The 25,430-nt window shown below is 39.7% G+C and overlaps 1 protein-coding gene across 2 annotated transcripts in view; it reads right to left on the minus strand.

The window, feature by feature from the left end:
- The window catches only part of EMC1 (ER membrane protein complex subunit 1), a 75,319-nt gene that overhangs the window by 6,451 nt on the left and 43,438 nt on the right, over positions 1 to 25,430 (minus strand). For both annotated transcript variants that reach the window (XM_019056373.2, XM_019056374.2), the window contains 7 exons: positions 23,746 to 23,913; positions 22,587 to 22,641; positions 17,673 to 17,905; positions 16,155 to 16,341; positions 13,237 to 13,434; positions 10,018 to 10,146; positions 2,385 to 2,618 (listed from right to left, as the gene is read on the minus strand). In XM_019056373.2, coding sequence (XP_018911918.2) covers positions 2,385 to 2,618; positions 10,018 to 10,146; positions 13,237 to 13,434; positions 16,155 to 16,341; positions 17,673 to 17,905; positions 22,587 to 22,641; positions 23,746 to 23,913 — 1,204 coding nt within the window. The remainder of the gene's footprint in view (positions 1 to 2,384; positions 2,619 to 10,017; positions 10,147 to 13,236; positions 13,435 to 16,154; positions 16,342 to 17,672; positions 17,906 to 22,586; positions 22,642 to 23,745; positions 23,914 to 25,430) is intronic.

A 25,430-nucleotide genomic window follows, 5' to 3' on the forward strand; every position in this document is an offset into this window, starting at 1 on the left:
TCTTCGAAAGTTGGCATAAGAGCACCACCTGGTTCATTAATTTAAGTTCCTATGAGGTCTTTGGACTAAACTAAAAATTGAAGGGTTACGCGTCATGTAGCAAGGAGAGCTCAAGGACTGTAGATTTTGAAAAAAATGCCTTTAATTCTTTCAAAGTTGGCTTAAAAGCACCATCTGAGTCATTAATTTAAGTTCCCAAAGGATCCTTGGACTAATCTCATAATTGCAGAGGGGCCAATAGGAAATGCTCAATTCTCCGATAAATGAGTCGGAGCGCTTCTAGATAATAGCAGCAAACGCTTTGAGTCAGGTGAAACCTAGGAATTCAAATGCATTATATAATGCATCATATACTATTTCCAAAATTACTCCTTAGGTATACACCAGGCAAAATTAGACAACTACTTAGGTACTTACATTACATACTATGAATGAAGCTAACGCAAGAACTGACACTTAGATCTTTATTAGAAACTAATATGTTTGTTGTTAATGAATTTAGAATCCCGGCAGATTCCATCTTTTGCGGTTCCTTTTTACGAGGTACTGAACACAAATATAATTTAATAATACTGCACAAACATGATTGAAAAAAATTTAATGATTGATAACCCGAGGTTTGTTGACATTTGTCGACGTTGTTGTTGTTGTTTAAGTACACAGGTATACGAGCAGCAAGAAGATGGCGCTCTCTATTGTTTTCGCTTTGAATTACGGGGATACGCGGTAAGGAGATGGCGCTCTTGGCGGGCGTGTGGTGAACCTTCCAGCAGGTAGATTCGCCCGCCAAATTTAAAATTTGGGAGATGCTAAGCGAAAACCGTTTAGTTTTAAGACTATTTAAACATCGAATAGTCATTCTACCCATCAAAGTAGATATTTGATGGCTTTTGACCGTGCTTAAGGAAAGATTATAATATAAAATCGTATCTGAAGTATGATGTCAATGAATCTAATGGATCCTAATGAATCGTAGAAAAGCTAAGATTTTTACGGATTGCCGTATTTGATAGGAGACTTTGTTAATCAATTACATATTTAATTGAAGATGCCTCATAAAATCAACAAGTCGAGTCCGAATACATGAATTCATCACACATCGCGAAGACATTTACAATAAAGTTCAGTGGTTTGAATAAAAATTTCATAACTATTATCCTGCGATCAAAATTCCAATCAAACTTTCTGATTTTATGAAATTGGCAGTATTTTTCTAAATATTCCAGCAAAAGCGAGAAAGTGTTGTGCGATTCTCGCACCCTGATAAGGGGCGAAGCCCCCCCACATGCCGGCGCGAAGCGCCGGTACGCGGCGCTTGCGCCGCGCATAAATTGGCCGGAGGCCAATTTTTTTTCAATTATGAGATTTTTTGATTAAAATACTCTCGGAGGTCAGACACACTCATTAATGTAGTGAAAATGTTTGTTCCTTTGGTTTGAAGCCCTTTTCAGGGGGGGGGGGGGGCGTGGTCCGAATCATGCGAAAACCGCTAATGTCCATCTTTCGTCATATGCCTCATTTTACTGTACAACAAACCAAAATAAAAAAATGTCTCCTGGACGACATTCAGTGGTCTTAATGCATTTTAAGGCGCTGAATCTGAATATGACCTCCGATTTTTTTCATCACCCTCCAATTTTCCGGAAAAGCCGATTTTACTCGGAAAAATTACCATTTTTGGGCATTTTCGGTGTTTTTCCGACTGTTATCCCCTGCAGACTTTGGGTAAAATGTTGAGCAAAAGTAAGGGTAAATTGGCTCATTTACCGGGAAAATCGTATGATTTTTGAACAAAAGTATTTAAGGGTTCCCCCCCCCCCCTTAAAAATTAGTTAGAAGTGATTCCTAAGATTTTTACTTAAAAGTGTTTACAAATTGGGTAATTTTCCAGTTTTATTTTTTCTAACGATGATTTGAACCGGAATTACGATTTCTTAAAAGTACGTCAAATTTGACCTTTGACCCATCATAACTCTGTCAAAAATTGAGATATTGATCTGCGGTTTGCGTCAAAATTCTTAGTTTTGATTGCCCTTTGCAATAAGATATCACATGATAGGAGTTACTATTTTATAAAAAGAAGTTGGGGCCCCCCAATCCCCTGAGGGAAGGGCCAAAATTTTGACCCCCCTCCCAGAAGATGGTCCCTATTGAGATGGAAACATTTCCAAGGTTTCGTTTTTCTCTCTTGAACGGTTCAAAAGTTAGAGGGGGGACGGGACTTTTGGAACACCCTGGATAGTGGAAAAATACTTGACGTACTCGGAATTTCCTGTTCAATGACCAATTTTCCTGATTTTTCTTGATAACATCAATTTTCCTGATATTATCCGGCTCTTAATGACAGTAGATACTCTGTTATAATAATGATGATTATTACTTACCAAGACCATATGCTAAGACTAGAGATGTAGATTCAAGACCACTAGGGATAGTATGTATGCCTCGTAATCTGAACGAAGTTTGGTTGTAGTTGATAATAGCCTCCGATGGTATTGGCAATTCAGGTATGTATGGTATCACTCCCTCTTCCCGCATTTCAGGTGTCGCAACTGGTGGTCGACGAGGGTCCAAAAATGGCCAAGGGATCTCTAGAATACCTCCTGAACTCAATGCAACTACAATACAAGATAAAAATTTCATGAGAGACTGCTTATTTCAGGGCATATTACTCACTAAACCCTAATTCTACCATCATCTTTTTTACCTTACAACCAACTTAGGTAAAAATAACCTGCATGTACTTAAACATGGTTTCCTAGAAATTAAGAAATCTTTTTGAGCGTTTTCTGAAATATTTTTCTGTCCGTAAACTGTTTCTAGTTTGCAATCGACAATTATCATTTCAGAAATCCTTCGTTCGATTTAGTCTCTTCAAGAGCTCCCCTTCCCCTCTTACCTCTTTCAGTTTACTTTCACAAAATATTAGCATTCTCTTTAATCATTTTATCTTATCTTTATCCAGGTAAAATTTTTAGCATATGATGTTGAAGTGCTATTATTGGAAGTGAGTGAAGAAGGTTACTCTTAAGACATACCAGGAAAGGGAGGGGGAAGAATTTTTTAAAACACCAACAAAGGTCACTCTATAAAATTCGAGTTCTTTCCTTAAACTTAGTCATGGGCTATGTTCTTCTCCCTCCAATCTTAGTATGTATACACTATGCAGGCATTAATTTGAGAAGATGTCCCAAAAAAATAAAAAAAATAAAGTTCTGGTAAATAGATAAACCCCAAATCCCAAATTTCAGGAAAATTAAAAAACTTATAGGGGTCGCCACTCCCCTTTTGTAATTTCTTGTCTCAACTTTAGTGAGATGATTCCAATGAGATTTCCTCTCGTAAAAAAAGTGCTAATGCGAGGGGAGCATGAGACTTGGCTCAAATACATTCTTCACAAGAACAAGTTGGATAAGGTTTGTTCAGCTTTGACCCCTCATTACTCAGAGCTTTCCTCTTCCTTCAGCCTAAAACTACTAATTTTGTTTAATTTTTACGGTTTAATATTTTCCTCATAAATTTTTTTTTTGTTCCTGCTTTAAAAAGTCACTTTACATGTACTGACCAAAAGACCCTCAGCCCCTCCACCTTTCCTACAAAAAAAACCCAAAAATATTGAAAAGTTTATCAGAATCACAGCTGCCATTTAGAAAAAAATTAAATTTGGCATGTCTCTGCCGTGAATTAATCCTTCTGTATAGCATTTGAACTGCATTAACACCACTTTCCAGAACTAAAGAACTAAACCTACTATAAATATACCCCCCCCTCTCCCCGGAGTTTCCCGTTCAATACCTAGAGAATCGTGGAATTAATATAAATGAAACAGCACCGTATTGAAAATATGGTCGAATCTTGCATTTCTTCATTCGTATATTTATAAGGTTATTATATAGGTATTAGTATCTTAAAATTTACAAAAACAAAGAAACTCTTATGATCCTTGTGGAAAATCCCCCCCCCCGGGTCTAATTTGATGAAACTTCGATATTTTGCTCATCTAGTCATTCTGATCAAAAGCTCTCATGGACCAAAAGAGATCCCATGTACGGTTTTCGAGATATTCGTCATTTTGTCGCTAAGCAACATATCGATGTTTCATCAGATTTAACTGGCCGGGGGGGGGGGGGGGGAGATTCCCCAAGAGGATTGTGCGGGGTCCTTTTCAGGTCAATAAAAGCGTATTTAACTTGGCGGATTTTCGCTACTACTACTACGCTGATTTCACGATCTGTCAGTCGATTGGCAGGAGAAAAACAAGGGGACAGGAGGGCAAACGTGCCTTGATAGACCTGAAATTTGATAGTTGCATACACCAAGGACTCTCATAAAATACCGTCACCGGTTGCAGTCATGACCTTAGTTTATTTCAAAGTGGCGACTCATCAGATTAAGTAAGTAGATGTACTCTGTAAAAAAAAGAGAGAGAGAGAGAGAGAGAAAAAAAAACCCAATCTACATGAAAACGAGTAGGAAGCAGGGGGTGATTAAAATACGCTTCTATCAACCTGAAACTTGGTGGTTACAGGTATGAAGAATACGACTAAAATGTTTTTAATGAGTGAAGGTTGAATTATAAATTTTTCAAAAACGTCGGCTTCTCAATTCTCAAGCAGATTTTGTCCTCTCATCTGAGACATGGAGTGAAAAATTGGAGGGGAGAGGAAGGCAAACATGTTTTCATTGACCTGAAAATTCATTTCTGTCTATTTCAAGAATACTCTTAAAGAATATTAATAAGGTGATGCAAGATTCTACAATAATTTCAGAATGGTATCTTTCAATCTCCATTACTTTTATGATTTTCGAGGTATTTAACAGGAAAATTGAAGGGGCTAAACTTATCCCAGCTACCTGAAAGTTGGTTCTATGACAGTTCAAGGGCTCGACAGAAGGGGTAATTTACGGCAAGTCTAGAGTTCAATTTTTTTCAAAAAGGAGGCATTATTCTGATCAATTTTTTAATATTTACCATTTTTTCCATGGTTGAAAAGGGGCTGCGGGTCTAATAATGGTTTAATTGGTAAGAAAGGTCGAGAAAAGGAGCTTGATTTGTCAAAACAGGAACACGAAAAATTGGTGATTTTGCTTACCCAAAAAATTAAAAAGAGTGGTTTTTCACTGCAAGGGGAGCTGAGGTGTGGGAGACCTGAGTGGCAGGGAATCAGGAGGAAACGAGTCTCATCATGTTTAATCTTGTGAGAAAAAATGAGGCCAAGTCTCACATCACGGGTTTCGCATCAGTACTCATTTTGCAAGAGAGAATTGTATTAGAGCTCTCTCACTAAATATGAGACAAAAAATTAAAAAAGGGGGGTTGCAACTACGGTGGGCCAAAAACACTTATCTTTGAGAATCAAAATGCAGTGGTGCAGAAAAGCTGCATATTAGCTAACTTTGAAGCCTACCAAAGAGTTTTTTTTAAAAATATTTTGAGGTTGGGCCCTATGGTTTTGTGAAACATCTATAATTAAATTCAAGCATTTTTTTTGTTCTACCGTACTTTTCTAGTATGATAAAGATTGGTCAGAGCCCTAATTTTTTACTCACATTAAATGCCACTTTAAGGTGTGATAATTAATTTTTGGATCAAAATAATTTTTAAGGCCTCCCTGTCCCCCTAGATATGCTAAAACCGCAATTTTAAACGGTATATTGACGATTTCATCGATTTTTCTGAGGTTATCAATGAACATGCAGAAAATCAGCTCTTGGGTTTTAGGGACCAAGCCGATAACTTCAGATAAAATGTTTGTTTGTCGGATAGGGGGCGTCTACTTCAGAAAAAATGTTTGTTTGTCGGATAAGGGGCGTCTTTTCCCCTTGGAAGCTCATAATTTCGCCAAATCGCTCCATTTAGTCGAAAATGCAGCGATTTTCCTAAAATTTTTTGGCCAACTTGGCAATCATTGAAAACTTGAACTCATCACTTTTAGAGACCTTATATATATAGGCCAGTAAGAATATATAAGAATTACTTTGCCAGGGGTTGTTTTTGCATCTCCAAGGAACCAATTACCTAGTCAAAAATTACGATTTTCATCAACTTTTTATCAATTTTTGTCAATTCTTTTTAACAACCTTGGCAAGCACATAAAAAATTGAGTCTTTGATTTTTAGAGACTCTTATCATGATAGATTAAGAGGGTATACGATTTGGTGGAGGGTGGTTGTCATTATGCCTCCTCAGAACCAACAGAAATTTTGAAAATCCTATTTTCCTAGATTTTTCTAAGATTTTCGCCGATTTCTTCAATTGGCGGAGCAGAAGCAGAACTTTTTTCTTTAGTTTTTAATTTCGACCATTTAGTTAACTCCTCAGAGATACGAAAACATTTCCTGGCAAAATAATTCTTATCTATCTATACTATAAGCTCCGAGACCTCCTAATTTTGCATAACTGGTAACGCTTAGTTCCAGCGTTCTACCGGGCTGATTTTCATGATTTTTGCGGCTATTGACGGGCAATTGTCTCTGAATAAGCCCGCTTTATTCAGATTTTCAAAATGTGATCCAGGTTTTTTTATATTACGTGGTAAAGTTGCAAATTTTCCCATTTAAACAATGTAAATTTATGTTTTTTGTCATAGTTTGTTTGAGCGTTCTACAGGGCCGATTTCCATGATTTTTGTGGTTATCAACAGGTGATAGGCCCTAGATGAGCCCGCTCTAATCAGATTTTGGAAATAGGACTAGGTTCTTTACAATCAAGATATAAAAGTGAGCGAATTTACAGATTGCTCCGCACCTGCAACCGCTATGCGCAGAAGGTTGCGCAGTGGACGAGGAAGTTGTGTAGTGGCTGAGTAGCCTGCGCATCAGCTCTACTTATCAACACAAGATTCGCCCTGGTCACTTCAAGTTGAGCGGTGGCCGAGTCGTCTAAGACGTCGGAAGCACTCACATGTTTCAAGATGTGGGTTCAAATCCTGACCCCTCAGCTGTTTATTTACAACTTGATTATCGTCATTCGTTGTTTTACTGCAATTTTTCATTAATTAGTCATTGCAAAACAAGTCCTTTTGACTTCACATTTTTTTTCTTTATTCATCAAAACGAAAATCATTTCATTCTAAAAGTAAAGTAATAAAGTATACCTCATATCGCAATTTTTTAGCGGAAAAATAAAACCAACATTGATAGGAGGCTACAAACAGGGCCGCGAAGCGGCTCATTGATGGCGTGGAGCGCCTTCACGGGGTTGGGCCGCGTAGCGGCCACGGGGCGTCGCCTCCTAGTACCCTCTCACTGATCTATATATAAGGTCTCTAAAAGTGATAAGTCCAGTTTCTTAATGATTGCCAATGTGAGCAAAAAAATTAAGGAAAATCGCGGTAACTTCGACTAAATGGAGCTATTCGGCGAAACTATGAGCTTCCGAGGGCTTAATTTATATCGAAAGTAGTGTGTTAGAAGTCAACTATCTCGAGTTTTTACGACGATAGAAATATTCCTTCAAACTTTAAAAAGTCAGTCAATTTGCTGAAATATATCCCATTTGTGCCTAAACAGCATTTTCAGTCAAGTTTCCGAATTTTTAAAAAATACTTGCTCGTCTTGCACGGCAAAATGTTCAATACAGGGTGAGCGAAAAGTCCCTGACCCCCCCTCTAACGTTTGAACACATGTTTGTATCGAAACGAAATTTTGGGGATGCTCCTAGATCAATAAGAGCTACTTTTTGGCACAACCAAAATTTTTGGGGGGCGACCCCCCCCGCAAGGGGCGCACACTAACTCGAAATTTTCAAATGGTAACCCCTCTCTTGTGATACATCGTTGGAAAGGTAATAAAAAAGAAACTTTTTGGCGCAAACCGGAGGTCGCTACGACGCGGCACTCCCCCCCCCTCCCCGCCGCCGCACCGCCTCCTTTCCGTGGAAGACCAAAACTGCATCAACAAAACTATCATTCTACCACGGGAGGGTGCGGCGGCGGGGGGGGGGGTGCCGCCCCTCCAAATAGTCTGGGCTCTGTCAGGTAGCTGAGTTACCTTTAAAAAGGTACCTACTTCCGCCTCGAGTGAACTGGCCGCCCCTCCTGCAAGAAAGATATTTAAACGCGGGAGGGGAGGAGGGGCTAAAATCACTCTAGGCGCAGACGATAAGGTTTTTGACGATTTTTTTCTGAAAGGACATGCAATGCCGAGAATTTTGCCGCCTCGTTTGCCTTTCTGCACCTTTCTGAACCGGACTTACGATTTTTTGAAAACTGGCCTATTTTGAACTTTGACCGAGAATAACTCGAGAACGAAAAGTTGTAGCGACCTCCGGTTTGCGCCAAAAAGTTTCTTTTTTTATTACCTTTCAAACGATGTATCACAAGAGGAGAGTTACCATTTGAAAATTTCGAATTAGTGTGCGCCCCTCGCGGGGGGGTCGCCCCCCAAAAATTTTGGATGTGCCAAAAAGTAGCTCTTATTGATCTAGGAGCATCCTCGAAATTTCGTTTCGATACAAGCATGCGTTCAAAAGTTAGAGGGGGGGTCACGGACTGTTCGCTCACCCTGTATATCAAAAGTAGTGTGTTAGGAGGCTATTATCTCAAATTTTCGGGGCTCTAGCATGACTGCTTCGTCCCTTAAAAAAATCACCAAATCGTCAAAAATCTCAGTTATCGGGATTGCAAATTTTAGAAATGTGCGATGTGGCAACATTTTACAATTTACGTACTTCTGGCAACATTTCAATGGTCATAAATGAACTTGGCGTATCAAAATCATAGGAGTACGTCAGTTTCAAGATATAAAGTTGAAACCAAACAGCGCTAGACCGTTTTTTAGGTGAAAAAACGTGATTTTTTCGTAAATTCGGAACTTTAGTTGGACTGTGCCAACAGGAGTCAAAATTTCGGAAAAAGAAAGAACACGGGTCCGTTTATAATACGAGAGGCAACTTTTCTGATATTGCCGTCAAGCGATTTCGAAAAAAAGTGTTTTTCGCTCCACCCTATGGTCCCTAAAACCCGAGAGCTGATTTTCTGCGTGTTTGATAAGCTCAAAAGTCCTTAATTAGCCATATTCTTAGCTTTGAAACGAGTAATAGTTTTTTCCTAAATTTTACACAGGGGTTGCTAAGAAGTTAAAGTCGGCAGCCATCTCCTCTCACCGCAGGCCTGATTTTCCTATTACTGTGGAACTGCAAAGGTGGCATTATCAGGTCATAGAATTAAGTCAACCGTTTGGTGGAGTGCCAAAGGGGTGTTGCTAGTTGACCATCTACCACATGGTGTGAGCATAAAGACAGAAAAGTAATGCAAAGTCCTTAAAAAGCTCAGAACTTGGATTAAAAGGCAAAGGGCGGGCCTTCTGAGTCGAAAATTTCGGCTCCTGCATGACAAATCCAGCCCTCATTTGGCGAGAGTCCTTCAAGGTTTGTTGAAAACTATCTATCAACACATTTTTTCACATCCACCTTGTTTCCCAAACTTGGCTCTTGGTGATTTTCACCTGTTCTCTAAACTCAAATCGGAACTTGGTGGATACCGCGTCGGTAGCGACGAAAAAGAGATGAAACACATCAACAGTTGGTTCCAAAATCAGATAATAGTGTTTTTTGCTGATAGGATGAGAAACTGGTGCCATGCTATGGAAAAAGCGTGGAAAAAAAAGGGAGTTACTTGGACAACTGAACCCAAGCGCTTTTTCTTTAAATTTCCTTATAATGAGTGCATTTTGGATGCCTCAAAATGAAATGCATGATAATGCACCTAGAAATCGGATCCGTGGCGAGAGCAGTTGGGTGCAATATAGATTGATTAAAAGCTTGGAGTATGATCAATAAAAGATTTTTTACAGATTTGCTCTACCTATAATATCTGCGGAGGAGAAAAATAGCAAAACTTACTTTTTGGGATACCCTTGTACATACTAGAACTTAATTCTGTGTGGGCCAGATGAAAATTCGAACGTCAATTTTTGCAAGGGACATCCTGATGTACATAACAATTGTGAAATATATAAAGGGCCTCAAAGCTATTCTAAAAAGAAGCTTGAATTGGTAAATTTTAAAGCGCATACCTAATACATGTTTACTCGTGATTCCTTTTTCTGTAATGGTTTCTCTCATTTTTTCTACAGACGCTGGCAGTATGTAGGCTTGTTTCCCCACCTGCGGTGCAATTAATGCAGCTTCAGAAGCTGTGAACGCTAGAAAAGATGAAGAAAGAAAGTGGAATGAAATGCTGAAAGTAACTTGAATTACGAGGACTACGAAGTAAGATACAAATAGAAAGGGAGAGATTTATCAAGATTATACACGATGGTAGCACTGTAGGGTAAGTCTTATTTTTGAGTTTTTCGAAATCCAAAAAGCGCTACCTCTAAAAGGTTTCGCTTTGGTGTAAAAATGAACATACTTTTGGAAAAATTTAAAAAAATTAATTTTAACCCACCTCTCACAGGGCAAAAAGGGCCTAAGTGCAAAGTTTGAATTTCTGCAACTTTAAGGTGTCATTCCGAAGTGGAAATTGAAAGTTACATTATTTAACCAATTTAATATTTGGTTTTATTCAGACATGAAAGTATCATAAAAACTTCAAGAATTTACAGGCTTTGTGAGGAGACGCCCAATTTTCCCAGACAATTCATCATTAGAGGGGGAGATTGGCAACGTCAGGAGGAGCACCGACTTTAGGAAAAACGCTGATATCCGCTGGGAAATGCGCATGCGCGCCGCCAGCCGACCCAAGCGTAGGGAGCTGGGCCACTTGCTCCGACGCTCGAGGAAAGCCAGTCTTGGGCACACGGTCGTCTGGTGCTTGTGCTGAGGGCTCAAGCCTGCACTTGCGCGTCATCGACGAGCCAATAAGTCAGACGAACGACTCTGGTTCGCTCTCAACACCATCCATATTTTTTAAGTCTATTTTCTCATCTTAGCTATCCTTTCAGTCTTGCCGAGCTCTTTCAACTGAATAGAATAGCCAACTCAGAAAATATATCGAAATTCAGTCAAGGACAGACTCTCTCTTTATTGACTACGTCTTTCATTTTTGGGAGGGTCAACAACTGCCCTACAAAAGAGCACCCACTGTTGTGTTGTGTAGGTGGTCTGCACGAGATCTCTCTCCATAGAGAGACCACGGGCGACCATTGTCCGACGCAACAGCCTCCCTGGAGCCTTGTGACGTCAGCTCGAGATATCTCTATTTAGAGACGTCCCGTCGGCTGACATCAGGACGCTCCAGCTACGCCCCCTTATTGACCCGCGATCAGGGTCATCACAGCTTTGATATTTTTTTTAAAGTTCACTTTCTTTCTGAAATTTTGAGAAGTTACTAGCAAATCTTGATATTCATCCTCTTTTTTAATTATCGATCGGCTTCATGTTTGCATGTGTCGACTACCCTTCCGGCAGAATCCTAAACCACACGCAAACTTCCCTCCCCTTTAGGTAGTTAGAATTATTGTCCCACACCAAAGGTGAAACAAAAAGGAAACTACCTGGAATACGTAAAATACTGAGGAGCATTTTCCTATTTGTTGTAAAGAGATCTGGGAGGCTGGGACATTCCAGCATGAATAGGTAATTGATTAGGGGGGTCGGGGAGACCATGATTATTCGTCACATTGAGGATGCAAGTCTCTTTTTCTTCTATGAAAAGTCGCGTGTCAAATAAAGATAAACGAATTAGAGTCTCACCGGGCTACTAAAAAAGGTTTGATAGTTTTCTTAAGACTAATGTGACAGCAGTGCTATCAATTTTTTTTTTTTTTTTTTTTTTTTTTTTTTTTTTTTTTTTTTTGTAATTTTGAAGGTAATAATGAAATCTAACAACGTTTTATGGTGCACCAACAGGAGATGGACACTGGTTGGTACAAGATTTCATTACTACCTTCAAAATTAAAAAAAAAAAATTGATAGCACCGCTGTCACGTTAGCCTTAATAAAACTATCAAATCAAGGCGAGGGAAATAGTAAAAAGTTTGCGTGTAATCAAGGATTCTGCTGGAAGGGGAGTTCGACACATGCAAACATGAAGCCGATCGATGACTAAAAAAGAGGATGAATATCAAGTTTGCTAGTAACTTCTCAAAATTTCAAAAAGAAAGTGAACTTGAAAAAAAATATCAAAAGCCTGTAAATTCTTGAAGTGTTAGAGATACATTCATGTCTGAATAAACCCAAATATTTTGGCTGAATGTTTTTTTACCGCAGCATAGCCTTTGTCAAGCTGGTGTACATAATGGATTTTAGTGTGCCTCACTTTCTTTACAGGTCATTTTACTAGTTAAATGAAGAAAAAGTCCACTATGGATTTCCGCGGTACGACGTCGCGTCGTGACGTCAGGTAAGTATGCGTATGCGCGCTGCGTGCGAGCGGCCGGCACTGCGCGCGCGGCCCAGCAAATATTTTTCAGAGGCTATTTATGCCTTTAAAATGCATGATATGGCAAAACGGACAAAATTTTGCGTCCTTACGACCGTAACTTAATTTCCACTTCAGAATGACACCTTAAAGTTGCATAAATTCAAACTTTGCACTTGGGGCCCTTTTTGCCCCACGAGAGGCGGGTTAAAGTTAAATTTTTTAAATTTTTCCAAAAGTATGTTTATTTTTACACCAAAGTGAAACCTTTTAGAGGTAGCGCTTTTTGGATTTTGAAAAACCCAAAAATAAGACACACCCTATAGCACTGGTTTCCTCTGAAACAAACTCCTAAGCTCAAAAAAAGCTCTTGAGTTAGGGCTGTAATGGAAGGGATCGCTTACCCTGTCCCCGTTTATATCCAGTCAAACTCTCCATGCACAGATTGGGAGCAAATACATGAGTAGGGTTGTCATAGTTGCAACCTTGGAATCCCAACATAAAGTGGCATCCCTGCTAATGAATTGGCTCCCTATCTAAGCATAGAGAGTTTGACTGGATAAGAAGGAGGACTCTCATCATACGGTAGACGATTCCCTGCAGTATGACTTCAACTCTGAGAGCTTTTATCGAGCTTGGGGGTTGTTTTAGAGAGAATCAATGGCACCATCGTATTCCTGGCAAAATTTTACATACAAAAAGTACTTAAATTGCAATTCCCTGCAGCATGCAAGAGCTCCATTTTGAGAATTACCATCGCAAGCATCAATATGCTAAGTTTGCAACTAAGAGCTTACCACAAAAATACATAATTTAGATACTCTCTGGCAACGGCTGTTCAGTTCTTATCCTAGAAAGTCCACGATTCTTAGAATGAAAATTCAGAATGTCATTGATTATAATTCAGAATGTGCTGGGTTAAGAGACTAACCTGTTGTATTTCGCTGATTCTTTCCTTCATACAGCTCCAAGGTTGCGATTTCCGTTCGTCGAAATTTTTCATTAAAGAAACTATATACAACCCAATTTTCAGAGTGTATAACATGAACAGGGGGTGTTGCTCGTTTGTGAGAGGTTGAAAATGCTACTGCGCCACTTACAGCATCAATCAACCACAAATTCACGATACCTGAAAGTGAATAATTAGAGTTTTAGAAAAATTTAGTCATCTCACAACAATGATAAAGATTCATCATAATAACAGTAAAGAATTGTGTTTCCTTCGCTGAATTTTTTACATTGATTTTCATCAGTTTTCAGAAAAATAATTCTGACAGCAGCTGTTTTGGGAATAGGATTCATCCTTAGGTCAACCCTTGGAGTGAAAAAGTTCTCACTGTTTGGCATTATACATCAAGGTTCCAGGAAAACTGAAAGTTGAAAAGAATAAATGAAATAATATGACCGCATGAACGCAATACTCTCCCCCTCCCCTCCCCCGCCCAAAAAAAGCCGCATATCCGAAAATTTTAAGAATATCGAAGGCTTGGGATAAATGATTTTACTGTTTTGATTATCTGAATCCGAAAATGAGCTCAATTTTCCGCTGTCACCCACCTAGCGACACCGAACATTGATCTGACCTATTAGTAGCATGAAATAACTTTGATGGAACATTCCAGCTCCCATTTTGATGGGTGTGGTAAATGTAACAATTTTCACTCTTCTCTAATCATTTCTTCCTTTAATATTTACTGAGACTTCTCTCAATCAAGTTCCAGCAGTAGTCCATTAGCGTGTTGCAACCAAGTAACCGGATTAAAAAAATGAGTAGCACCTTCAAAATACTTTCTCTTTTTTATTTATTTCTTCTTTACAAATGAATCAATAATTTTGAAAAGGGACCATCTCCACTCTTTTGAATTTATCAGGAAAGCAAAAAAAAAACTAAAAATAAAAAAATATTCTAGAAATTGGGATTTAAAGAAAATTTTGTAACGGAAGGTCTTTAAAATCTTAGGTGACGGCAATGAGGAAATCCAGAGCAAAACCAAACATTTAAATGAATAATGAAGGTGAGGAGAGAGAAAAGAATGAGATGAGTATAACCCCACGTGAAATGATTGAAGGTATTTGAGGATTAATCCTAAAAGTCTTGAGTTAAAAGAGGGATTCCTCAATGATTCAGAAATCACCCCTGAACAATATCATCTCGATTCATATTCTGTGACAGTATAGCACACATTATTGAGTGGTAATGCAGGTGACAAGTCAAAGTATAAAGGTAACAATATTATCAGTCGCGTTTGGTTCTTAAATAATCTCACAGTTTTCAGTCTAACTGGGGATGACAGGCAAATCAAACCAAGGCAGAGGCTTACTAGTAAATATATTAGTAAATGTATTTTTGGATGATACTATTCAACAAACAATTAAATTTAATTCCGAAAAGGAAATATTCCCTCCCCAAATAGACTGGTCCTTTCCAAAATTATTGGCAAATGGGACCCCCTGGAAAGAGACGTTCCACAGTGTGACTGGCTGTAAGTATTTAAAGGTGGATTCGCCTACACGTCGGGAATAGATTCCTTCGGATAATTGAGTTAGTTAAAATTTAAGAGATGCTCCTTTTTTTAAAACATCCATTTGAGTACGACAATGAACAGAACATACTATGGAGTGGCTAAAAATTGCTTATTTTTTTTTGTTGATACATTTAAAATTTTGCAAAGAATTCTCAAATATTTCAGTTCATTTGGAGAAAAAAAGGGAGAACACCAAAGTTAATTGTAGGCATGCAACAGCCTTGAAATAAAACTTGAAATTCAATTATTTTGCAAAATTTTAAGGAATTATTGATTCAATCTCGATAAAACAGTGTGCTCATAATTTTTCTAAGATCATTGTGTGAATCTTGCACATTTTAAAGTGGATTAGCAATACATATGTAAAATCAAAAGCCTAGAATTTGAAGCAAACGTTATCTGTTTCCATCAGGAGTTTCTGAGAAGTATCCATGTGAAAAAATTTTCCTGATAAGTGAAGGAGCGTTTTTCGTGTACATTTTACTCTGGTTTGCTTCTTTTAGTTTTTAGAACCTTGTAAAGGGTATATTTTGCATTCGGTGTCTATAAATAACAAAAGAGTTCATACAATTTTTGTAAAAACCAGGAAGAGAATATACTGTCTATGTTTCTTGTAAAATTCGCAGAACCGTTCGAAGTACATCATTGCATTCATGGTCCAAGTTGCCTCATTTATTCTTTTTTTTCCTTGCAAGATGATTAGAAAAGTCTCGAGTAGTAACACCGAGCCGTTGAACGGCTTTGGACTGTTTTAACGCTTCTTTTGGCAGCTGATCTTCATAATGTAGCAAGAAAATCCGGCATTTTGCAAAATGCCTGGGCAAATACAAAAAAAGGCAATGGAAGTACTGAAATTTTGCTATTTGCGTACGCATTTTGCACAATGCCTAGGTATTTATGAAAGTGACTTGGCATTTTTGAAAGTGATTAGACATTTCTGAAAGTCAGAGGTCGGCAATGAATTCAGGCATTTACGAAAATGCGTTGGCAAATAGGAAAATTGGCAGCATAGAGCTAATGATGGTACATTGTTTATGAAAATTCTAGTATGAGCACGAATTACACGACTATCTCTGGTGATGGTAATTCACAGCTATTAAATTTTGTCATCATTTCACCTTATTTTTCGGTCTTGTGAGAATATGCAAAAACCCTTTAGCGGTCAACATCTTTGGTGACAAGAAATGTGTCATTTCTAGAGAATTTTGTCAAATTTTTCAGATAAGAGCATGATCAAACTATACTGAACGAAAAACTAGTTCACCCCTATTTCATCTAAACATGGGCAGAATACATAGTTGGAAAGGATTTACATTTTACTTACTTTTGTGAACAGGATCCGGGTGATGAGTCGTAACAGTGATTAGATTTGGATTGATATACTTGTATAAAACACTTCGATCGCTTAATACACGCCCTTGTGAGTGGACCCTCTCGAGTGGGTTTTTACCTTCTACACTAACTATTTCTTTGCCTACATTTACCTCCCAGATAGTCTGAGCAATTAAACCCTGAGAAAAAAATCAAGCGATTTTAAAATTCGAACAAAAGTAAATGAAAAATTCACTTCAGATTACCATGTAAAGAAGAATTCAGATTCAAGGTCTAAGTCAATTCAGAGAAAACATGTAATCGCTGCTTCTATAATCCTACAATAGATCGCACTCTTGTCAATATTTCTATGAGTAAAGCGACCAACCTAAAACTTATTTGTAGAGTAATATAATGGTTTCATACATTAATTCTGAACAATGGTACAGTTAAAAATACAAGAACTTTTCCGACCAAACTGCTTATACCCATGTCCACGTGGGTAGGATTGTGCAACTTTTCCTTCTTTTTTTTACAAGTATCTGAAACCACCCACATTACGAATTTCTCGGCCAAAATAGAGAGAAAATTTGAGGCAAATTTCAGAATAAAGCTTACAGCTCTCTGACACCTAAAGAGCTGAATGTATGCAACGTTGACATGGGTATAGACTGATTGGTGATATTGGTCCTCATATACAATAACCTCAAATTTAACTGTTTTTGCGATTTCGGAGATTTTCACAGGGATTAATGAACACTATGAAATGATAAGGGACACTAAAGGATAGGGGAACTAATTCTGCACATATCTATATATTGCAACAAAATAATTTCCGCGTTTAACCGGCGTACATTCCAAGATTTGAGGAGCGTTACAGAAACACGTGCGCACTGTTACAGAGCTGTTCTAGGAAAACATTACAGAGCTGTTCTAGGAAAACCCTGTAAAAATATAAGTCACCGACGAGTTCCTTAACCAAACCTTCACACAACAAAACCACCAACCTGTAACGAACTGCCGCTGTCTGATGAGAAAAAGTGGGACCATTCTAACTACAATCTTACACCACAGATAATAGCGCCATCCATCAACTTTTATCACTTTTGAGGAGGGGAAAGGGTCGATTTTGGACTTCTTGGAATCAATGTGGGTAAAAATTTTCCTTACTTTCTGATTTTGATTAAATAGTTTCAAAATTGTGATGGAAGCCCCAATTTTCGAAGTCAGGATCTCCCTTTCAGTCTCAAGGATAACTAAGGGGGTTCCTGGATGATGGAATTCGGATTCATTGGGGTAATTTTCTGTTCGTCCCCACGATCCTCCTTTCGGTCCAACCAAAAATAACCTAGAAAAAAAGCCTGGTACTGATAGTCGAGGACACCCTGTCAGAAAATTTAATGATGATCAGAGGTTAAGAAAAAATGCTGTTTGTAGGAAACCTTGTCTATAGATATACCACACGTGTGATTTCATCATTACGAGGAATGATTCTGAAAAAAGAAAAAAATTGAACATATTCTTATCTTACTTTGTTAGGCATTTTGGATACAGCAAATCCGGTCACTAAACCAGTTGAAGGATTTGCAATGAAAAAGTACGTGCTTGGTGCCACCATGATGGCTGTTTTCAGAGTAGAACTGGGATATGCATGAACTTGCTTGTTGTCACTCAGAAGTAAAATTCCATTGAGATTCTCTTCATCCTTTTGGTGTAGCATTAAAGTCTGCTGGATTCTGTATGATAGTTTCAGGATTCCATCTCCTAGGGAACAATACAATTCATATAGTGCCCCAGCAAGTTATTCAAGTGCCCTTATTCTTCCTGCAAAAGAGCAAAAGTTCCTGGCGCCTTGTCACTAGAGAGGAGGGGGCAACAGGCCTTTGAGATGAAGCATTTGGAGTTTTCCTATAATCTTTGTTTCTTTTTTATTTTATTACACTTTTTCATCTGTAAAAAAACACAATCTTTTTTTTTTTTAATTAGTCTCTTATGCAGTCTCTTGAGCAGCACACACCAAAAACACAGCATTAAAAAAATAAATTGATGATGTTTAGTTTAATCTGTATTTTTTTAAATTGGTATTCACCCTTCCTTTCCAAATCAATGGCGAGAATGATGTGCAATGTTTCAAATGCTACAACCTGAAACCCGAATTATTAAATACTAGCGACCCTTACGTGCTTCGCTGTAGCAGTTTATGCAGATTGAATGACAGGAGAAAAAATTCGGTGATTTTCGGATTCAGCTGCCAAAATTACACAAGAGCCATTTATCCCATGCTTATTCAAGTTTCCTCTCTGTTCCTAACATCAATATTTTTTTGGACAAGTGCTCCTTTCCGCCCTCATAACGCCATGTAAAACTCATCCGATTGTTATGCATTGGAGAAGAGAGGAAAATTTTATTTCTCACATAACAAGTGGAGTTATTCCCACTCAATTCTTGACGCTGCAGCCGAAAATGATCCTCATTCTCTTCCAAAACCTTCGGAAAAATCAGTATCCCAAAAAGAAGGGATTTTTTTGAGCTGAAAAATCTATTTTTCATAAATTTTGTAGATTTTAGATGAAAAATAAGATCATTTTCGGATTTAGAGGCAGAAATTGAATGAGAATCAACCACTAGTTACCTGAGAAAATTTTTTTCCTTACTTCCTTTCCGGGGCAAAACAATCAGATGAGTTATGCATGGTGTTATATGGGCGAATAGGAGCACTGGTCCGGAAAAACCTTGATATTAGGAACAGAAAAGAAACTTTAATAGGCATGCAATACTAGATTCCCTAAGTGATTTTGGCTGCTGAATCCGAACACGGATTTAGCTTTTTTCCATCATGCACAGATTTTCCGGAACATTGATACTTCTCAGGAAAAGCTAGATTTGTGGGGAAAATTCTTATTTTTGTGGGGAACATTGACCTAACACCTAACCCAGAAAAACGGACGTGATGTTCGATATCAGCGTTCATAAATCTATCCGAGGTGAGTTGAAGAATTTCAGGCAAATCTAAAAAAATTAAAAGTCGACCATTGTTCCCAGTAAGTATTAATCTCGTTAATAACTCGATCACTTGCGCTACTTTTGCGCTACATTGAAGAATATTTGGAATGGATAAATTGTCGCTCCCAAAATTTTCTTTTATGCTTCCCATTTTATCAATGCTTGATGCTTTTGATCGGCAAACTGAAAAGACAACATTGCAAAACAAAGATTTCTCGGATCCAGGAGTGGAATAGGATAGTGAAATATTTGCGATGGACCGTCAGATGGAGGCTTGAAACAAGGAATGTGTTACTCAGTCCAAGAGTGCAAAATCCTAGGACACGCTATGCCTCGCGGTAAGCCCTACAATGACAAATTCTCAACCCCAGCACGCACCCTTCGTGAACAGGCAATGCGTAAAATATTCCTTCAGTAATGTAGGCACTAACATGCGTTTTACGGTGTCTGAACTTTGTTTGACGCGATTATTTGAACTCGCAGAATTAGCGTTTTTCAACTCAGATTTGCTTTTTTTCAAGATTTTGAGGTTCTTGTACACTCCGTACAGATAATTTTTCTTCAATATAAAAAAAACATGAAAATCAAATTATTTTTCTCTCTTATCGTCTTTTTAATGGCCCAAAATAGAAGCATCGAAAATAAATTGTTTTTAAGAAATACTATAAGCAGTAAGCACGCATACTTTGGGTGAATATTATTGCAATCGCAGTTGATTTTAGTGAACGTAGCTAAGAACATTTTGATTTATTTTGAGGAGTAATTGCAAACACACAGTGTAATAGCGACTGCTGAAACTTAAGATTGCAGGACTCTGCGTTTTATTTCAATTTTTTTTTTGGCAATGCGACGCTAGAACATACAAATGATGAAAAAAATTAAAATTCAAGAATATCAGCCGTGTTCTGCGATCGAGCAATTCAAATCTTCCTCCTCTTCTCTTCTTATGAATGAAATTATTGAACTGCCGCAGCGACCCTAAAATCCCCAGCCACTACGCTTCCCACACCAGAGTTTACAAATGAAAAGTAAAAAAGAAAAAGATGCGCAGCTACCGAATTCAGGTTTCCCGATGGACTGATTGTGAGCTCATAACAATCCCGCCGGCGAGCGAGATCTTGCGACACCGCGCGCTCGAGCCGTGCGCAGTCACATGAGTATAGCATAACCATGGCAACAGCGATCCGGCCTTCCTTCTCCAAAATCCGCGTGACCTACTGAGAAACTGGGTCGGTCCCGGTACCCTTGGGGGGCTCCCGCGGCTCCCCCGTTGCGGAACCCCGGGGGAGCTCGCTCCGCCCAACGCGGAACGATGGGCAGAACCTCCGGTCTAAACGCGGCCCCGATTGGCCCAGCAGGAAGGGAGCCAGGCCGATTTTTCCGAAAACCGTTGAAGGGCACCAGCGCACCCCCAGATGGAGGGATCGCGAAATCCGACCTGACCGAACGTCGCCGACCCGCAGACGGAACCGGGAGCCCGGGGGACGAACGGGAAGGTAAGAAGTGGGGCACTCCGTGCGGGGGTCGTAAAAAACAGCCATTCGGGGCGAAGCGCCCCTCCGGAGAGGTTGGAGTCGGTAATTCTTGAAACTTAAGCTCCGGCCGCCCGGAGGCACCCGCGTGCGAATCCCGAGCCGAAAGAACGAACGGGGCGGGAACGGCGGCGGTTTTCCCGAAAAAACCCATGGGCCTTGTCTTCACGGGCCATTTCACGGGATATGTCCCAGGGAAAAATCTCACTTGCGAAGTTGGGAAAAATATTGAGTTAATCAATATTTTTTCCAGTACCAAGTTTGATCCTTGTACCCCTAGAAGGAACTGAGAGAGGAGGAAGAGGTGAAAACGAATTGTGCGATATTTTGTTGATTACTCCATTGTTCATGTTTGCTTTGTTAAAATAATGTGTCTAATTGTCAATTGAGTGCAATTATTATTTTAATCCCGGTTAAAAACTCGACTTTAACTAATTCATCTTCTCCCGCAAACTAGTCGTAGGACTGTATGAGCCCCGTCCCGTGGAGACGGTAACTGGGAAAAATCCCCGAAGTTTCATTCCTGCGATTCGAACTTGGGACAAATCCCATGAAAACGTACCGTGGAGACAAGGCCTTCGGGACTGCAGCAACCTCCCGGAGGGTCGGACCAGAAAACCCGGCGGGGGGACGGGAGACCCGGCCGCAGGGGTCCCGCCGGTGGATCCTCAGGGGCGTGGGACACAGGGGGGCCGCGGGACGGGGCCGAGAAGTTCAAGGTCACAGCGGACCGTCTACAGCTTCACGTATTAGGGCACCAGTGCCCCCCGGATGGAGGAGTCGCGAAATCCAACCTTATCGAACGTCGCCGACCCGCAGACGGAACCGGGAGCCCGAAGGACGAACGGGAAGGTACGAAGTGGGGCACTTCACGCGGGGGTGGGAAAAACGGCCTTTCGGGGCGGAGCGCCCGCCCGCCCGCCCCTCCGAGGAGGCCGGGGTCGGCGATTCTTCGGACATAAGCTCCGGCCGCCCGAGGGCACCCGCGTGCCGAATCCCGAGCCGGAAGGACGGACGTGGCGCGAGGGGTGGCGGTTTTACCGAAAAACTCTTGGGGGCTGCAGCAATCCTCCGGAGGGTCGGACCGGAAAACCCGAAGGGGGGACCGGAGACTCGGCCGCAGGGGTCCCGCCGATCGATCCTCCGGGGTGTGAGACACAGGGAGGCCGCGGGACGAGGCCGAGACGTTCAAAGTCACGGCGGACCGCGTAAAATTTTATTTATTAGATTATAACGATGGCAATGTAGCAATGATAAGTTGATGGGTCAAAATTGACAAATTTCATTGGTTTCAGCTGAGAGCTGATGGTTTTACCTTCATTTCAGAGCAGACATTGGCTCTCTGTAACAAACCATTCATGATACATTTTGTTTCAAACTTTTGACTTTGAAACCCTTCCCTTTCCCTCCTACATAAAAGAACTAAAAAATCTTGGGTGTTTCAGACTAGAAAAATGATTCTATATCGACCTCAAGAATATTTCCAAGTTCAGCAGGACAATTGTTTGACATCCTACGTTTTTTGATTGTACAAGACAAGGTAAAAGTGGAATCGAGTTGAGTGGTTGATCGGCTGTGTGGATGGAGCGACCGAAAACCACTGCAGGAGTCCTATATTGGGCAGGATAATCGACCGGATGTCAGCCAGCAAGGAGATACCTTTAGCCTGTGGATAATCGGCTGATAGAGAACTTGTAGAGTGACTCTTGGTCACCCCAATAACACAGCCGATCAATCACATAACTCCATTTCGCTGTAGTCTTGCCTTGTCCTATTGATTGACATAAAATTTCAATAATTGGCCTGCAAGCTAAACTTGGAAAGGTCCAATTTTGGGTACGGTCTTTAACTCGAAAGTGATAGAAACATTTTCAGATTTGAACACTGAAATAAGGATCAAGTATACTTACCCAGTGGTTCACCAGTGATAGGGTTAAATGAAAATAAGACACCATTGCGAGTGATCTGAAAAAAGAAAATAGAGGAGTTACTAGTTTTTGTTTTTTGAAAAAAAAAATTATAATAGACAAGAGTATATCTGTAGTAGGTTGTACAATGCAAAGTTTTGCGACAGTATTATAGGAGTATTAGAGTGATAAGAAGGTACTGAAGTGGTTTAGAGATGGCAAGGAAAAAAGTGGAAAAATTCAAGCATGTAGTTTTTGCAAACTCAGTTTTTTTCGAACTAGGAATCTTCAGTGAAAAATACTTGAGGACAAAGCAATCATCTGGACTTCAACGTTTAGAAGGTCCTTTGACATTCAGACTTTGCAGTTTGTGTCCCTGGTAAACTCAAATCACACATAGCTTCTTAGTGCTCTAAGCAGCTAGAAATCCATTCTACTACCTAGGACTAAGTCTACTTTTGGATGATCAATGGCTTAACTGAAGATTGAAGCAGGAGATTTCTTGCATCCGAGAATTTTCTGCAGCATATTGTTTCCATTTTGGACATTTCCCTCAAAGAGCTATTAAAAAGGGGAAAGTCTCTTCAGAAGAGTCATTGTAACGTTCATTAGAAAGTAACAACATTGCATTGTCTTTGAATTGAAATAAGATGAAAACATTTGAAAAATGGAAATTCAAAACATGGTAAGCACCATCAGTTGTTGCAAAGATTGTGCAAGTAGTTCTTCACAGTTTAAGAACCAAAATGTCTTCGTTCATGAGCCACTTATTTGAAAATTTGTTGGCAGATCTGATATTCCTTTCTTAATGAGAACTGCTCTTCTCAGGCCACTGGATTCCCATGAAATGAGGGAGGAACTTGCTCAATCTTAGCAGCCCCTGATGGCCCTTGCAAGGTTTTGAAAGTCCATGCTTATCGAATCACAATGCAAAGGCAATGAAAAGTCACGAGCATTACATCGAAACATCCTAATGTAAGTTGAGACATACATTGAACATTTGGAAGATACTTCCCTTTGCTTGAAAGCTTGCACTGGAATTTAGCGAAACGGGAAGAAAATGCTGTCGGGAATTCCAAAGAACATTTGCAGGTAAGTTCCTGCTTTGATCCCTAGGCAGAGCTACTGATGTAAAAATTTAAAACTCAAGAATATTACTCACTGCATCTTGAAAAATAACAGTGCATACAGCTGGATGTGGAAAATGCCTCGTTGTCCGCTGAACGTAGAGAGGAATCGTTTGAGACTTGTCAGAGAGAGAAAAAGGAACAACATCCTTTACTAGGTAAGTCCATAAAATAGTTCCAGTTAAATTGTCAATACCAAACAGCTGTAAAACATTTCCTTTTTTAAATGAATGTCACACAGACTTAATTTTGCAAGGGAAAAAAATCAACAGGATATGTAAAAAGAACAAGTGTGATACTAAAAAACAATGGCTGTAAATGTAACATAAAGAAATGTAAAGGTTTATACTTGATCCCCAGGAAACGAAATATAAAATTCGAAAAATATAAAATACGAAATTCATAAAGAGTGTACATAGGCTGTCCCAAAAGTATCCAGACTGGTTCAGTAACTTCAAAACTACGATAGATACAGACATGATCTTGGTCTCATTTTAAAGATCAACTCAATACCTATCGATTAAGACCAAGGTCAGCACAATCGAATAAAAATTGACCGAGTTATGGCAATGTGAAATCAGTGAGTAAAGATTACCCCTATGGTTTTTAAGGAAAATTCTTCATCGACGATATTGATACCTAAAAGTATGATCTGGTATTGTGTTTTCACCCTAAAACTTCCATGCAATGCTAGAACAACCTGGCAACATTGCCCCGTGGTGGTCGGCTGTCGCCAGTTGTCGTCGTCCGCCTTTGGGCCAAGAGTCCAAAAGGCAAAAATCCCCGACCGACCAGGCGCACCCCGAACCGGTGGAATGCTGCACTTGAGAGCTTTGTGGATGCTCCATCAAGACAACGCGCGGCCTCACAACTCGAACTTTACACGTGAATTTATGAGTAAAAATGAAGTTGAAACAATCCTTCATCCTCCTTATTGCCCTGACATGGCTCCTTGTGATTTTTGGATCTCTCCTTTGCTTAAAAAGGAGTTTTGTGGGCAAAGATTCGAATCTAGGACCGAAATCCAGAATGCGATTCAGAACTTTTTCAACTATGGAGTTTTTCAACTATGGTTTCAACCCCTGGGATGGCCCAGGGGAAGAATTCAGGAAAACAATGTTAGAGAAGTGGCAAGAGTGCATGATGTTTAATGGACGGTACTTCGAAAAACAAAAGGAAGTTATGGAAGATTCGGAGGAAAGCAGAAACGAAGATTAACTTTTTGAATCCTGGTAAGCGAAAAATCTTCCTTAAAAACCGTAGGGGTAAACTTTACTCACTGATTTCAAATTGCTATAACTCGGTCAATTTTTATTCGATTGCGCTGACCTTGGTCTTAATCGATAGGTATTGAGTTGATCTTTAAAATGAGACCAAGATCATGTCTGTATCTATCGTAGTTTTGAAGTTACAGAACCAGTCCGGGTACTTTTGGGACAGCCTATGTATGTAGTTCACTATATGGGTCAAGGATAAAAGATAGCAACGGCATATAACGCGTCCCTACATACATACAGATACGCCGGTCCTACAGTGCACTCTGGCGCTCTGTGACACCCAAAAGCCACATGTACATATCTTCCCAAAGGTTATGGGACAACTGAAAACGAAACAACCCTTTGTCAACGCCCTTGCATCATCCTTTCATGGGATGTCCCTGTCGTCTCCTTCCAGAGGGTACCCGCCTACCCGATACAAAACTTGTTCGGACAACCTTTCC

The sequence above is a fragment of the Bemisia tabaci genome, chromosome 1 (genome assembly GCF_918797505.1).
Source record: "Bemisia tabaci chromosome 1, PGI_BMITA_v3".
Taxonomy (NCBI): domain Eukaryota; kingdom Metazoa; phylum Arthropoda; class Insecta; order Hemiptera; family Aleyrodidae; genus Bemisia; species Bemisia tabaci.